Raw genomic sequence first — 17,605 nt, forward strand, 5'->3', positions numbered from 1 at the left:
GACCTAGGTACTACTAAAACGAGCATTTTAGTTCTCTTTTGTTACCAACATTTTCATCTGCAATTAGGTTGTCCCACCATTTTAGAAGTCTAAAGTTTTGTAATCGTAGGCCTACTGTTAAATTATTTCATATAACCTATATCCCTTTTTCATATTTGATCAGGAAGGCTGAGGTCTGAGAAAGAGGCCTCATCTTTATATACTCTTCAGTTGTAAATCCAAACGAATTACATGAGAGCAAAAACAACAACACATTAATTTCTATGAGCTCAATATGGATTTATGAATGGGACGTGCCTATCGGAAATCCCAACTGGATGGTGATTGTACCCAAACAGGGCTGTGGAGCGGTCGGGGCTATAGGGAAAGCCTGCCCGCCCACGGCTCCTCTCTCCCCCCTCCGACAGTGCTCTCGGCGGTCCTCGGTGCGCTCAGCTGATCAAAGCTCAAGTCAGAGGTAATATTTCTCACTTTATTACCGGAGTCACGGCGTGTCTGCACGCCTAGCGATCACAGAGTCCACTGCCACTTTCAACTCCCACTTGCCCGGTCACGTATCAGCAGCACACAAAAATACAACTTATTTTGTTAAATGTATAGGCGTATTTCGAATATGTAGGCCTAGTGAATAGCCTAAAATAAAAAATAATGTGTTTGTTGATAATAAAAAAATACATTTCAGAACAATATTTTTATTAAACCTGAAAGTAGGCTAATCATTATCTTCAACGAAATAGCGTTATTATCTGCATCTAGGATGAGTGGCGCTATTTAGAATATTCATGTATCATTTATTTTAGAAAGCAAGTTAAGAATTATTTTAAAGTGGGCTCTATTTAGGTTTAGGAAATTACACAGGGCCAGGGCCTATAGAAGCCAATGTTGGCTACATTACGTTTTTGGCTCAATTGTATTATGGTATTGTCTGATTGTATGACGAGTATGAACGTAATAGAATAGAATATAAATACAGACAAAATTGCTCAAAATAAGAATAGCTTACACCTGTCACATGAAAAATATTTGTATATCTAGGCCTTACCACCGCTGACAATAGGCTATGCAGTTTAAGTCAACACAGTCAAAAACAGATGCTTCGAAAAAAGTTAGTTGCCAATCTGACATATCCTACTCAACAGAGCAGGTGTCATCTTTTGACTGGAGGAGAATGTGCAATGAGATTTAGTTCATGCTCGGTGCCCGGTTTAGTGCCCGGTTTAGTTCCCGGTTTAGTTTGGTTTTGTGTTGTGCGTTTTACAATCGATGGCTCCCTCTAGCCTTGCCCCAACGTTGCTCCCTGCATGTACTGTAAAAAAGCAGTAGTAAAACCAAGCTCCCCTTGGAGCAGTCTGTCGCTGAGTATGGACATAAAGTGAGGACATATACTGTAGAGGCAGATATTAAATTATATAGAGGCCTGCCTTCGTATTGTTTTGTGGTGCCTATCTTAGAATTTTGGAGAAACTAAGGCATCTTCAATTGTGCCAATTGTAGCACATGGGTAGGCCAATACTTTTTATTTTCTTTAAATACAATTCGAATTTACCCTTTTTGGAAACGAAACGAAAATGCGTTGACTGGGTGAAAAACATCACTCCTATACGTATTACAGCAGTAATCCTTTTGCATTTAATCGCGTCATTGCCTCGAGGGGTCCTGAGATATTCATATATGTCTGATTTAGTTTTTATTCATGAATTAATCTCATTCTGTGGGTTATGCTGTACTGAATGGTTTATTCTTCTAAATCAGGAAAGATTATTCCCTGTGTGACAAGTCAGATTTTACTGGTGCTGAAAATAAGATGTCGTTTATTTACAGCTATTTAGTATGTATGTACTTCCCATATGTTAGTATCCTAGTTTAAGTGTAAGAAGACTTTATATCCCTCAGTCAGAGCTTGTGGTATAGACTATAAAATCATTTTTGTAAGGCTAGATATCTCACATAATAGCCTCTCCCTTTTATGCTCCCCTGAAAAGTCTGTACATTTCAAGCTGTCATTTGTGGCTGAGTTAAGTTTCATCGCCTAACTGTCAAAAGTCTTCTTCAGACAATGTTCTGAGTTAACCCATTCTCTCTCTCTCTCTCGCTCATTTTACATTGAACATTTTCGTCATTTAGCAGACGTTCTTATCTAGAGCGACATACAGGAGCAATTAGTAACCTAGGGGCGGCAGGTAGCCAAGTGGTTAGAGCGTTGGGCCAGTAACCGAAAGGTTGCTATATCGAATCCCTGAGTTGACAAGGTAAAAATATTTCGTTCTGCCCCTGAACAAGGCAGTTAACCCACTATTCCTAAGCCTTCATTGTAAATAAGAATTTGTTCTTAACTGACTTGCCTAGTTATATATATTAAGTGCCTTGCTCAAGGGCACATCACAGATTTTTCACTTAGTTGGCTCAGAGAATCGAGCCACCAGCATTTCTGATACTGACCCAACATTCTATGACTGTACAGGTACATATGTCTATATTTATGGGTAAAAAAAAAATCGAATTTCATCCAATTACTTCAAATCCCAAATTGAGACTATAAAATCAAATTATATGAGGATGACTATAAACGTCTATATATTTATTATTTATGTGAAAGAGTTGACCAAACTATATGGTCTGAAGTGTTCCCACTGGGTCATTGTGTTTCTGAAGAGAGCCCCAGGACCAGGTTCATCTCTCTCTAGGTGATGGCTTGTTATGGAAGGTTTGAGAATCACTTCCTTTTAGGTGGTTGTAGAACTTAACGTCTCTTTTCTGGAATTTGATCATTAGCGGGCATCGGCCCAATTCTGCTCTGCATGCATTATTTGGTGTTCTATGTTGTACACTGAGGATATGTTTCAGAATTATGCATGTAGAGTCTCAATTTGGTGTTTGTCCCATTTTGTGAATTCATGGTTGGTGAGTGGACCCCAGACTTCACAACCATAAAGGGCAATTGGTTCTATAACTGATTCAAGTATTTTTAGCCAGATCCTAATTGGTATGTTCATTTTGATGGCATAGAAGGCCCTTCTTTCCTCGTCTCTCAGATCGTTAACAGCTTTGTGGAAGTTACCTGTGGCGCTGATGTTTAGGCTGAGGTATGTATAGTTTTTTTGTGTGCTCTAGGGCAATGGTGTCTAGATGGAATTTGTATTTGTGGTCCTTGCAACTGGGACTTTTTTGGAACACCATTATTTTTGTCTTACTGAGATTTACTGTCAGGGCCCAGGTCTGACAGAATCTGTGTAGAAGCTCTAGGTGCTGGTGTAGGCCCTCCTTGGTTGAGGACAGAAGCACCAGATCATCAGCAAACAGTACACATTTGACTTCAGATTCTAGTAGGGTGAGGCCGGGTGCTGCAGACTGTTCTAGTGCCCTTGCCAATTCATTGATATATATGTTGAATAGGGTGGGGCTTAAGCTGCATCCCTGTCTCACCCCCAGTCCCCGTGGAAAGAAATGCAGGCCCTCATGCCAAATGGAGTTGAAAGTTTTTTTAAATCAACAAAGCATGAGAAGACTTTGCTTTTGTTTTGTTTGTTTATCAATTAGGGTGTGCAGGGTGAATACATGGTCTGTCATGCGATAATGTACAAGTCTGCTGTTAATGTAGAGGATTTTTCCAAGGTTGTGGTGGACACATATCCCACTGTAATTATTGGGGTCAAATTTATCTCCACTTTTGTGTATTCTTTTTATTTAACCTTTATTTAACTAGGCAAGTCAACAAATTCTTCTTTACAATGACGGCCTAGGAACAGTGGGTTAACTACCTTCTACAGGGTCTGAATGACAGATTTTTACCTTGTCAACTCAAGGATTTGATCTAGCAACCTTTCGGTTACTGGCTCAATGCTCTAACCACTAGGCTACCTGCCGCCCCAAATTGGGGTGATCAGTCCTTTGTAACATATATTGGGGAACATCCCAGAGGTGAGGATGGTGGTAAAGAATTTAAGTATGGCCAATTGGAATTTGTGATCTGTTTATTTTATTATTTCATTTAGGATACTATCAACTCCACAGGCCTTTTTGAGTTGGAGGGTTTGTATTTTGTCCTGAAGTTTAGTCAATGTAATTGGAGAATCCAGTGTGTTCTGGTAGTCTTTAATAGTTTATTCTAAGATGTGTATTTGACCATGTATATGTTTTTTGCTGTTTGTTCTTTGTTATAGAGACAACAAGCTTGGAGAAGTGGTTTATCCATACATCTCCATTTGGATAGAAAGCTCCTTGTGTTGTTGTCTTTGTTGTTGTTGACTTTTCCCATTTTCCCAGAAGTGGTTAGATTCTATGGATTCTTCAATTACATTAAGCTGATTTCTGATGTGCTGTTCCTTTTTTTTCCATAGCGTATTTCTGTAATGTTTTAGTTATTCACCATAGTGAAGGCTTGTGCTCAGGTTTCCATGGTCTCTTATGTAATTGGTTGGATAGGTTTCTCAATTTCTTTCTTAGGTTTTTGCATTCTTCATCAAACCATTTGTCATTGTTGTTAATTTTAGATTTGGTAGGGAAGCTGAGTGGTCAAATATACTGTTTAGGTTTTCTACTAAGTTACACGTTCACTATTGGAGTGAAACATTTTGTCCAGGAAATTGTCTAGAAGGGATGGAATTAGTTGTTGCCTTGGTATTTTTTTGGTAGACTTCCACACTACTTTCCTTCCATCTATAGCATTTCTTAGTATTATTCAGTTCCTTTGGATTTGATGCCTCATAATTGAGCATAGCTCTCTCTCAGTGAGTTATTAATGGAAATGTAACCAGATGCTTAGCATATGAATTAAAATCTCTCATAGTCACACGTAGAGAGAGAGAGAGAGAAAGGCAGATACCAGGTTGCGTGGATGTTGTGTGTGTGTGAGAGAGAGAGATGCCAGGGCTCGAGGATGTTGTGTGTTTGTCTCTTATCTGTTATTCTTCCCCGGGGACAACACATGTCATTGAAAGGGTGCCGCAGTCAAAATAGGCACTCCCCAGACGCTCTGAGGCAGCTGTCACCATGTTTTTATAGTATGGGGCCAGTCGCGGCCTTGTCCTGCCCGCAACTCCATTTTACAAGAGAAGTAGCCCATATGCACAAGGAAGCGTGCTATTGATTCCAGATTTCAGACTGTAACGTTTGCACCAAAAATCCGCCGCTGCCCAAAAGTGTGTGTGTTTGTGTGTGTGTGTGTGTGTGTCTGTGTGTGTGTGTGTGTGTGTGTGTGTGTGTGTGTGTGTGTGTGTGCGTGCGACGAGCGTGTGGCCGCGTGTGAGTGCGTGTGAGAGTGAGAGAAGTGAGATAGTGATGATGTAAGATTAGGTGTCATGAAGAAATGTAATCTCATAGGCTAGGAGAGAGTGAGAGAGGAGGCCTTTAGGATGATGGCTCCCTGTTGTGGTGTCACCCCATGACAATTGCGAATGGCATCACTTTCCCTCCCAATGTCTGAAAGTATCCAACCAGTCACAAAGCATTTAGTGTCAACACTTCACAAATAAAACTATTACAACTTCTTTACTATTAATACTATATTTATTAAGCTATCATTTTACAGATGTTAATTTGTGAAAGCAAGAATTCAAAAGATTCAAAGAGGATTCAACTTCCATTGAGCTTTAAAGACCAGGTCTATGAATGATGATTTAAAAAAGAATTACAATAGTAAGAAATGTGATGGCTGGATATATGAAGTCACCATGAACCTAACTAAAAACTCATCAATAGTAAGAACATTTAGACATTCCTAAAAAACAAGTTTTGGTCCTGTAAAACACATGAATATTTCTCTTTACTAGGTCTACATAATGCATAATGTTTTCAATATGTCTACATAATGCATAGCCCCAACTACTTTGGAGTCTGCAAGCTTCTAGGTAAAGTTTTCTGCTCCACTTCTGGTAAATGGATTGAAAGGCCTTAATTAAACATCCTAAGGTGTTGAAGCAATCAGCAACTGTCACAATGATCTAGCAAACTCTAAACTGTTGAGCCTCTTCGTCTTTCACATCACCCATGCTCCACAAAAGATCAAAGAGAGTACAGCACTGCTGAGATGTATTGGTGGGCAACGTGGATTGAAATAGTGATTAAATTATGATCATGGCAAATAAATGATAACATGCATAAAAGGTAAGAAGAAGGCTATGAGCAGCTGTCAAGAAAAACATTTCAAGTTAAAGCATATGATGAAAAAAGTTAGGCTGTACCTCGGATTATTTCGAATTGTGAAACATAATTCCTGTTTTGGGTAAATACTGATTTCTAGCCCATGCCAATTTAATTTCCCATAGGTAATTTACACATAATTGCGAATTTGTCTCTAAACTATAATCTAAAACGTTTTAATCCTGAACCACCACATTCGTCTTGGCACATTGGAGAGGCTGTCCATTCTAATAAAAAACATTATCTCAATTTAAGTCTGAAATCAGACCTATAAATGATCTCGTCATTGAGAATTGAATAACCTATTGTATGGCAAAAGTCAAGTCACTTCTGTAGCCTATATACTATATGCTAAAATTGAGTCAAAATTAGATTTTTCCACTAAAAAGAAAGAAATAAGCAACAAAAGCATGCATTCCATCCCATTTTGTTATATCAATATAAGATAGACATGATACTGTTTTTAAAACGAAGACTAGCTCTCTCTCGCCCACGGGGAGGATCCATGCAGAATCCGGAGAGAACGTTAAGATGCCCATATCTACCTTATCAAATGATTCTTCATGTCCATTCCCTCGCCGCAGACAATTGATAAGCGGATGATTGTGCTGTTTTTACCTCAACGATCGTCGTCTTTCCCTCCACATACATTCACTAATATATAACCATTTCTGGGAATATTTGACAATTGGTTTCTTTAGTTCCCCATAAATAGTACAGAATGCACCGGCTTGGCTTTGAAGGGATTGCTAATGGTTACTTGCATGGCGCGCTGCTGATTGGCTTCTCCACTGCCTGACGTCACTAGCCTGTGAATAAGGCTGGCTCGTGTGCTTTCAGGAACATGCAGAGTACTAGAGACTGTACACGGAGATGTCACACGCATCCTACCATCACTAGCATAATTTAACAAAAGAGAGCTCGAGGGGACAGCTAGCCAACAGAGCAGGAGGAAACCCACTTTTCCTTGAAATATTTTGGTGGTTAATTGTTTCGATTCTTATCGGGTGCTCAACAGTGGATAAGCGGTCATGTCAAAGAACATTGAATTATTTATAGGCACGCGCGTCTTGTTGTGTGACAGTATTGCCCCAAACCCATTTTGTTAGATGTGCGTCTTCAGCAGTGACTGGCACACATAGCTTTTTCGGCCAATGCTTCACTTTGACGACCACGGATGCTTGCTGATAGGCTATGGTGCTCGCAGTATAACCAATCTTCAGAGGTGGCTTGATCATTTTTGCCATTTGGTTGGCTTAATTTAAGCCGATGTGTGTTGGGTGTAAGGAAGAGGATCCAAAGGACTGATTTTCGAGGCGTCAAAGGCTTTGGCACTACCTCGCCCGGGAGGACGCATCCTGGCTAACGGTCGCCATCCCGAATTACATCCTGGCTAACGGTCTCCATCCTGTACTTGGATCCTATAAACCTCCATGCTGACCACTTCAGAGGAGCGAAGAAGAGGTAGGATAGCGACCAGGCTACCCATCGACTGTGTATGTGAACACATTGATCCAGGACCTCCGAGCGAATAAGGAACCAAATATTACAAATAGAAAACATCCAATGATCCGTGTGTGTTGTTGATTTGTTTTCTGCTCGAGTCAGAGTGTGAGTGAGACGACCACAACCTCAGGAGGCTGAACAGACCACGGTTGCAGAGTGGGTGCAATTCCAAAGACGATGGTCCACTGTGCCGGGTGCGAGAGGCCTATACTGGACAGGTTTCTCCTCAATGTTCTGGACAGAGCGTGGCACGTCAAGTGCGTACAGTGCTGCGAGTGTAAATGCAATTTAACAGAGAAATGCTTTTCTCGAGAGGGGAAACTATACTGCAAAAACGACTTCTTTAGGTAAGCTTGACCGGTGGGAGCTTGCTCCCTTTCATTCGTCCTTTACTACAGGAATTATTATTTCAGATGTACAGTCTTGAATAAACATTTGCCATGTTTCTGTTTAGTAAACAATACTATCCTAAATGTTCCCAGTCAAATGCACAATTTTCCCCAAAAAGACTCATAAGGATATATTTCAAATACAAAAGATTTTCCATATAATTTATTATAGGCTAACAATGAACATATAAACACAGTTATTTGTTTAGTGTAACAAAAACAACACAGATGTGAATTTCTAACTACTGAACGAATAAACTCAAAAGTAGAGCCTATAGCTCATTTTAAAATAAATGACATACGATAATTACACCTCATTCCTTCAAATTGTACTTTAGACAACTGTTAAGACAATAATTTTCTGCCTTTTTCTATCAAAACATTTACCATTATCATTTGCTTATACAAAATGATAGGCATACTCAAGATTAAATACTTTCATTAAATGTATTATAGATAGCATTTATAATTACATGAACCACTCTAAATATCAGTTTAAAAAAAGAATAATATCGTTCAAATAGATAAATAATTCCTCCAGAATTTCTAATAAGTGCTAGGTGTGAAGGTGGATTTGGAGGTGGTCCTTCGGAAGCTTTGATTAGGACAGCCAGTAATTAAAGGCATGTTAATTTGTATTCTTATGCTAAAAGGTGGAGAGCAACATTAAACGCGTGTGTACTCGTCCTCTGTATGGGGTATGAAAGAAATCACACGTTGTTTATAACGGCATAGAGGAGAAAAGGAGCGGCTAGAATCAATACTTCATCAGAATAGTGTGGAGGAAGTGTGTCTCGGCCCAGTGGCAAAACTATCTGCCCAGTGGCAAAACTATCGGCCCAGTGGCAAAACTATCTGCCCAGGCCCCTGTGTTTGCACGGTTCCAGTGAGAAGGACGTGATACGTGGATTTAAATAATAAACCTTTTTAAAAGATCAAACAAGCAGACAATGCAATCACAGACTTGCAGTCAGTGTACACCATCTCAATACACATTAGTTTAAGTTACAATCAACAAACATAGGATCATTACACATTAAGGTAATAACTTGTATATTGCATTCTATATTATGGTGTATAAGTCTTTATTTTCCCAAAACCCTAGAGAACATTATTGCCTAATCGTGTTCAACATTTAGGCCTGTTGTTTTGTGCAATTACATTATGTATTCTTTGGTCATAATGATCAGCTAAATTGCGGAATGGACAATACAATATATATATTTTTTTATCCAAATAGGTCTTAATAGGCTTAAAATGCAATTCTAGGCAATTATCTTATTTACACAAAAATATATTTATAATGGAACAAATCATTTTGGATTGGGAAAAGTAAGACAAGTTTTCCGTTGACAATGAATGCAGAAATATAAAATAAGGACACGGCCTATTACAGTCAGCCATAATAATAAAGAACAGGACCACATATGGCAATTATGGAATCATTCTCATCGTGAAACATTGTAATTGGGAGCCAGCAGGCCTATTCATACACTTAGAAAAAAGGGTTCCAAAATGGTTCTTCGGCTGTCCCATAGGAGAACCCTTTCCGGTTCCAGGTAAAACCCTTTTTGGCTCCAGGTAGAACTCTTTTGGGTTCCATGTAGAACCGTTTGTGGAAAGGGTTCTACATTGAACCCCAAACGGTTCAACCTGTAACCTAGATTGAAGAAGGGAAGGTTAAGACAACGAAGTAATTGCATGCGGAAGTGTCCTGAAATAAACAAATTAATGTGACCAGCTCCATTGATAACTACTAGCGCCGTTTCTAAATAGCAACGCTGGTCCGGTGAATTGCAAAGAGTTATGGGGTATTAGAATCATCTTGTCTTAACCTGTATATTTTGAACATAGCCTGCAACCGAAACGGTTCTACATGGAACCAAAAAGTGTTATTCAAAGGGTTATCCTATAGGGACAACCGAATAACCTTTTTAGGCTCTAGATAACACCTTTTCTGAACAGTGTTGACCAAGCTCTGACCTCTATTTAAAAAATATGTATTTATTCACACTCTCAATATGCAATCGTTGTATATTAACATATATTGTTTGGTTTTGTGCCTAAACACATTTTAATAATCATGCATTATTCCTGTGTCCCCTCGCAGGAGGTTCGGGACAAAGTGCGCGGGCTGTTCTCAGGGCATCTCGCCGAACGACTTGGTCCGGAGGGCAAGGAGCAAAGTGTTTCATCTCAACTGCTTCACCTGCATGATGTGTAACAAACAGCTGTCCACGGGAGAGGAGCTCTACATCATAGACGAAAACAAATTTGTCTGCAAAGAAGATTATCTAACCCATAGCAATGGGAAAGACACAAACCTTCTCTCAGGTAGGCCTGCCTATACGGCCAAATTGGCTTTATAATTTGGGCGCATGGATACTAAATTGTGATGGATGTGACGTGTTCCACCCATCGTTTGATGTTGAATGATCATGCATCAATTCAATGTTTTGATGAAGAAAATGGCCGTACTTGCATATATTGTAGGCCCGACGCCTAAATTATTTTATTTTATGGTAAAAACTGAAAAATGGATTTGCGCAATTGCATAGCCTATATTTTCTCAAGATTGCTAGAGATTTATTTGGATTTGAGGTCTATTTATGAACCGAAATATCAAATTCTATTTGCATAGATGTTAATTATCGGCCTTTGGTTGTATGTCTATTGTAGACCCATAAGTCTATTGATTTTATTGTAGGCCCATTTTATGACCTTTAATGAATTGGTCGCTGAAAAGTAACTGATGGACAAATAGTGTTCATAAAAATAATTGTAATCTGCATATGTTATTATTAGGCCTATAGTGCAATAAGCCAACATAAATGTCTAAAAAAGCAAAATAGGCCTACACAAACAGGGCAATATTAATAATTCACATTCCTCATTTCATTGAACTTATAGGGTTACACATGGACTGTGTGTCTAAGCTTTTCGTGTCCTTTTTCGTTTTTACAGTAACAGCATGTAGCGATCCAAGTTTATCACCAGATTCTCAAGACCAGTTACAGGACGATGTAAAGGACACTGAAATAGCTAATTTGTCGGACAAAGAAACGGGTAGTAATGAGAACGATGGCGAAAACCTTGGCGGTAAACGACGTGGACCGCGAACCACCATCAAGGCAAAGCAACTGGAGACCCTGAAAGCGGCCTTCGCTGCCACCCCCAAACCCACAAGACACATCAGGGAGCAGCTCGCGCAGGAGACGGGGCTGAACATGAGAGTAATTCAGGTAATGGCAACGACAAAATGCACTATAATGACGTAAATATAATTCCGGATACAGCTCATGTCTTATTGGAATGAGAGTGGATGAGGACGGTATATTGCAGAGGGAACGGGCGGTTGTGAGAGGATGGCAGTTGGGAGACCCTCACCTTGTGCGCTTTCAGGGTTACGCACTTATTCAAACGTGTGATACAGCAGCTTATATTTTATGGAAAGTATCTCTCTGAGCGCCTGATCAACAAAAAAATGGCGGGGGCACGTGGAGTGGGGTCTTGGTTGGCAATTGTTTCTCCATGTTGGGCACCGTGTCAACAGTTCGCCACAAACAGTGAGGCTTCCTCACAATCACTCCGCTCCTTTCTCATCTTCCTTCCCGCTTAAAGATGGGGTTGCCTAGAAATTGCATGGTCACATTGAATTGAACGAGCGAAAAATTGGCTGCCATCGAGGTTTATTTGGAAAGCGTAATTTATATGGGTATTTTTGATTCTTGGCGTGCAGGCTGGGTAAACACGCCAACTGGACTGAGACTGGTGAGAGCAATGGGAGTCTTGGCAACGCTGTGCAATCACGTTTTGCGGCCACATTTAGCCATGCTGTGAACATTTTCAGTCAAGTGTAAACGCATAAATCTGTTGCAGGAGAATTAAAAATGCCTCCTTATCCCCCAGTCTAGTCTAGGCTAAATCATTTGAAATAGGGTAAATCATTTGAAATAAGCATGATATATAATAATAACAACAATAAACTCAATAATTATTACTAGTTTTAGTATCAATATTAGTGTTGTTGTTGTTGTTGTTGCTGTCGTTATTATTATTATTGTTATTATTATTACCAGTGGTATTTATTTGACATGTTTAATTTTGACAAATTGCTCAACATAATTAAAAACAGTAGGCCTGGATGGCTTTGTTGTCTGGTGGCATTATTTCTGGCCTATTTTCAAGAGTTTAAAATGAAGCTACTAAAAATGAGGCTACTGAAGATGAACCCCTGATTTTAAATAGTTTAGTTGCTCTCTGTATCGTGTCACCTAAGTTAGAAAAATAAATCGTATGTGCACACAAATAAACGCATCAACGCAGCTGAGTCTCCCATGATGATGCTAGTGCTGCGGGGACGCAGAAAACTATTAACAAAAGATTGAACGGCATATCAAGTTTTAAAAAAAGAAGGTTTATGGAGATTAATAAAATGGCGAGGTTGGATATATAAGAGCGTCAGGGAAGAGCATAATTCGCACAAGGAATTCAAGGGTGGATATATAGATTACGAAATAATAACCTCGCGGAGCCGGTTAATAAATCGGTAACAACCCTCCTATTAAGAAATTAATTAGAGATTTTAAAGGTTCCCGCTGCTGCCCCCTCACTCGGGTTAAATGGAGGGTTAAAAGATCATTACACCGAGGTTAGATCTGCGAGTCTGGAGTGACGATAATTAGTTGTAATCTTGTCCTTGCATAAGACTTCACTCCATCACGTAACCACGCACCGATCCTGACCATGCAGTGCAGCGCGCGCACGGGCACAGAAAGGGCACCCAGGTTATGAGTGGCCTAGCCCTAGGTGTTGCTTTGATGTTGATCACGGATCTATAAACAAAACAATGATATTAAAACGGTGAAGGAGTAATAATTCTAAACAAACTGCCACCATACATAATGCTTATATTGTTGGAATAGATCTGATATCAAAGTTAGGCTACTTTTGATATAGGCTACCAATCTATAATGATACTTCAACAAAAAAAGGTTTTCGATCTGTAGTGAAGTAGTGTTTGTTTTTATTTGACTTTTTATTTTACAATTTCGATTCTGCACATTTACATCATGTGTGTATTCAATGCTTTATCCTAATGAATATATTCAGATTTGTGGTCAAACGGCCATCTTTGGTGTGAGCCTCTCTTTGTCTCCAACTCTCCAGAAGTAATATGTGCACTTAAATTCTTCCAATCCATTTCATTTTCATTAACGTTGCTCTATGCTGACTTGTGTGCTCCGTAGGTATGGTTTCAGAACCGGCGGTCTAAAGAGCGACGCATGAAGCAATTGAGCGCCCTGGGCGCGAGACGGCACGCGTTCTTCCGGAGCCCGAGGAGAATGAGAACGCTAGTGGACCGGCTGGAACCCGGGGAATTAATTCCAAACGGTCCTTTCTCTTACTACGGAGGTAAGACGAGTGATGACACGGCTTGCGTGTCCCAGCGAGTTTATTGGTTTCACATGTTTTTCTGAAATGTCGAATAATTTTACGTGTCCATCAAGTGCTGTTTCCATTTGTCGCGCTGCCCCAGGACGCCTTTGATGACTATCATGGCTTATCAGTTGAGCACAACACACATCATTGGAATATGACCTGCACGGAGAGGAGTGCTTTTAAATGTTTCGGTATGGATGGACATTATCTAGAGATGGATTAGTTAGGATGCTGTGCCAAATCTTCACGTGTTAAAAAAAGTGATTTACAATGGGAGATAATTAACCATTACGCACGATTATGCATGTGCCAAAACACCACAAAAAGGTCTGAAGTGATTCTAAATTGAGTTTGTTAAATTACAATGTTTAAATAACGTGTCTCTTTAAGTATTGTCTCAAATTATAAACTCCAATCATCTGACCCATGTGTCCAAACTAGAAAATAAAAATAAATGAAATAGTGCCAATGAAAAGAACAGTTACAGTAGTATGGAGAATCAATCTTCATATGGTGTCCATGTAAGCCAAACAGCGCGCAATAACAATTAATACAAGATGCCTGAATGAGTCATTAAATATGAATGAATAATCACTAGTACACTATTAATATTGTTCTCTGTATGTTAGGTATATTACGTCAACATTCAAACTGTATTAAGAGGGGAAGATGCTCATTACCAAATCCCCGCGGCCTTCTCTGGGATCGCTGTCTGGAACAAGTCTGTTAATAAGTAATACATCCATTTCATTTAGGTCAATGAGTTAGTTCGAGAGGGCTCCAAGCCATAGCGTTATCTCACTGACCGAATTTTCTTTACTTTTCCCCTGACAAGATGACATTCACATGCAAGAACGGTGCATTTGTAGGCCTACTCTTTCCCTAGGAAAGTACTTGAACATTTGGTTGTGACATGCATTTTGCGTTTCTTTGAGGAAGATTTAGAATGTTGATGCTTGGAGAGGGTATTTGCATTTGAGAAATAAACTCACATTAAATTGTGAAGAATTTAGAAAAATGATTAATATACAAAGTCAATCGAATATGTTTATCTTCTTTTCAAAGGATACTGTTTTTGGGCAGTTCACAGATTTTTCACCTTGGGGATTGAACTAGCAACATTTCAATGTCCTCTGAATGTAATAATGTAGAATTCTCTTGATTGTAGTGTGCATCCTTATTTCAATTTTCCTATCATGTTTTGTGGATATCAATAGTGTATGGTGGACTCTGGTCCTTTGTGGTGTACAGTGGGCCTAATAGTATTCTGCAGAAATAAAGAAATAGATCTCAAAAGGTACAATCTCTGATTAAATGGTCGCCATTTTAATTAATTAATCTGCTGCGTTGTTCTCCCCACCCAATTGCAGTTTTGATTTAAGTGTAACATGCTTTGACTAATGTGCCTCGGCGAGGGGTTCTCCTGATGCAACTTCAGGCTATGTATATTCAATGAATTCCTGAATATTTCGGAGATAATTTGTTCCCAGGCTAATCCTGATTTTTTGTCGATCTGCAGATTATCAGAGCGAGTACTACGGTCCAGGAGGGAACTACGACTTCTTTCCTCAGGGGCCTCCATCGTCGCAGGCACAGACCCCCATAGACCTCCCCTTCGTGCCCTCCTCAGGCCCCACAGGCACCCCTCTAGGTGGTATGGACCATCCCCTGCCCGGGCACCACCCCTCCAGTGAGGTGCAGCGCTATTCTGACATCATGTCCCACCACCCTGGGGACTCACCCAGCCCGGAGCCAGGCATCCCGGGGCCCATGCACAGCATCTCCTCTGAGGTGTACGGCCCCAGCCCGCCCTTTACCTCACTGTCTCTCAATGGCAGCGGATACGGCAACCACCTGTCCCATGCACCCTCGGAAATGAATGAGGGCACCGTCTGGTAGCTCTAAAGAACGGACTGTACCATCAAGAGATTCAATAGGGGAGGACAGGAGAGTGGGCATGGGTAAGGGCAGGGTTAGGGACACCAGTCAAATCATTTTTTGTCAATCATATTTAATTCTTTCATTTCCCCATATGATATTTTTGCAGGGAAAAAAAATATGGCGAAAAACAAAACGTGGACAATGTGGTTGTAAACATTTACCTTGGTATTGTGTTGATGTTTCGATTGCTTCTTTCTCTAAACCCGAATAAAAAGATTGTCACACATAAAAGACTGTGTGTGACTGTTGACCCTGTGGGCCCTTGGCTGCCCCAGGCCCCTGCTCTCCATGGCTGTGACCCTTCCTGACTCTTGTCAGTGGCCTAGCACAGCGACGCCCCTCCAAACACACGCCACTGGGAAAACAACTATTCTGAAAACAAGTAATATGTCCCACATCCACAAAAACATCATTAGCTACTGTCAAAGACTCAACAGCTTTACAGAAAAAGAAGGAAGGGTGGTTGGTCTGAACGCTAACCTGCGCCGCTGGCATTAGAAGAAGGCTGAAAGGCGTCAGACTCTATTTATGGCACTAGACGTGTCCCTTGTATTTATTCAAAAGCTCCTCAGACCTCTTTGCCTCTCAAGGCTCTGCCATATTGACACTTAAACAACCCTTTTGACACTAAATATATCTCTGAAGGCCAGGGGAAATACATTTTTTTCTCTCCACCTGGACAGTTTCCTTTTTTTGGTTAAAAAAATCAAACCACCAAATCTGAAGAAGTTGGCCTTCAAAAGGAAAACAAAAGGCAAAGTTATATTTAAATTGAACAGAACTTGAAATGTTGCTAAATGAAGTCTACCTTCTAAAAATATTATAATGGGGGTCTGAAAGGGACTAGAACAGTCAACTGTTTACGTTATATATTTAATTCAGGAGTTAAAAGTGTCAAACCATGTTTTAGAATCTCTTGATCCAGATAAAATGTTCCAAGCAACCAACCAAACTTTTGTATTGATTTTATTTATATTGTATGAAGACAAACACGTTTGCTGGGGTTGTGGTTCACTGTGCTTGTTTGTACAAGATGTTGTTTACAAAAACAAAAAAACAGTAAAAAAAAAGACACAAGTAGACAGTTACCAAATAAAAAATAGCACAAATACTGTAAAAGTGCTTTGCACCATCATCTGCGGAACATGTTGAGTTAAAAAATGCGAAGGAGTAATTTACTTCTTCATTTTTGTAGTCTGCTGAAAAACATTCATAAAGTTGTTAATATAACATACTTAGACAGGTTTTATTTTTGTGTCTTCAAAGGAAATCCAAACGATTAAATGAATGGTCGAATATGCAGCTAGCGGCTGCTACTTTCTTTAAATATCAAGCCCTCATGGTATGTCTGTTATTGTTCTAATAAACCTAAGCTTATGTGACCTCCAGTGCATATTAGACCATTCACTGTATAAATACAACATGTTGAAAACAATTGTGAGTTTTGAATAAAACTAGAAAATATACAATTTGAATGATAACACATTTTCTTTGGACAGATCATCTCTTACCTTTAGCTGCATTTGATATATTTCATATTTAAAAATGATCAAACTTAAGTGTGGGTTATTCCTCTTATATGTTCTTTTCAATTTAGTATGAGGGAACTGTTTATGTGTCTCTTTACTGAAGTCAATTGAACAGGTTTAGGATAATAAACGATTCAGTATAGTATTTACTAAATGCAAGCAGTTTGATCTGATTTGCACATCCCATACAGTGAATGGAAATGTCAACTGCTGTTTTTGCCACACACACACACACACACACACACACACACACACACACACAGACACACACACACACACACACACACACACACACACACACACACACACACACACACACACACACACACACACACACACACACACACACACACACACACACACACACACACACACACACACACACACACACACACACACACACACACACACAGTAATAACCACATAACAACTGGATGCCGTGCTGACTAGCACTGTAATCACACCATAACAGTAATGCCATGCAATGTGTTGCTATATATGGCGGTGCTCGTCACACACCAATCAGAAGGGACATTTTCTCCAGTATCACAGCAGAGCATGGAACATTGTGCTTGCAATTTTGTGTCTCTCTCTGTTTATAAGAACAATTCATATATGCATTACTGCAGAGATTCGAATAACAAGGAAATCTTGCTGCCT

General features: G+C 39.8%; 1 protein-coding gene across 1 annotated transcript; it reads left to right on the top strand.

Moving 5' to 3' along the window:
* Nucleotides 1-7,002: 7,002 nt before the first annotated feature.
* Nucleotides 7,003-16,650, top strand: LOC115125512 (LIM/homeobox protein Lhx1-like). Its single transcript, XM_029655027.2, has 5 exons — nt 7,003-7,991; nt 10,144-10,367; nt 10,998-11,275; nt 13,283-13,448; nt 14,995-16,650. Exons 1-5 carry the CDS (start codon nt 7,822-7,824, stop codon nt 15,372-15,374), a joined length of 1,218 nt encoding a protein of 405 aa, XP_029510887.1. The 5' UTR covers nt 7,003-7,821; the 3' UTR covers nt 15,375-16,650.
* The last annotated feature ends 955 nt before the right edge of the window (nt 16,651-17,605 follow it).

This window comes from Oncorhynchus nerka, linkage group LG11 (genome assembly GCF_034236695.1).
Source record: "Oncorhynchus nerka isolate Pitt River linkage group LG11, Oner_Uvic_2.0, whole genome shotgun sequence".
Taxonomy (NCBI): Eukaryota; Metazoa; Chordata; class Actinopteri; order Salmoniformes; family Salmonidae; genus Oncorhynchus; species Oncorhynchus nerka.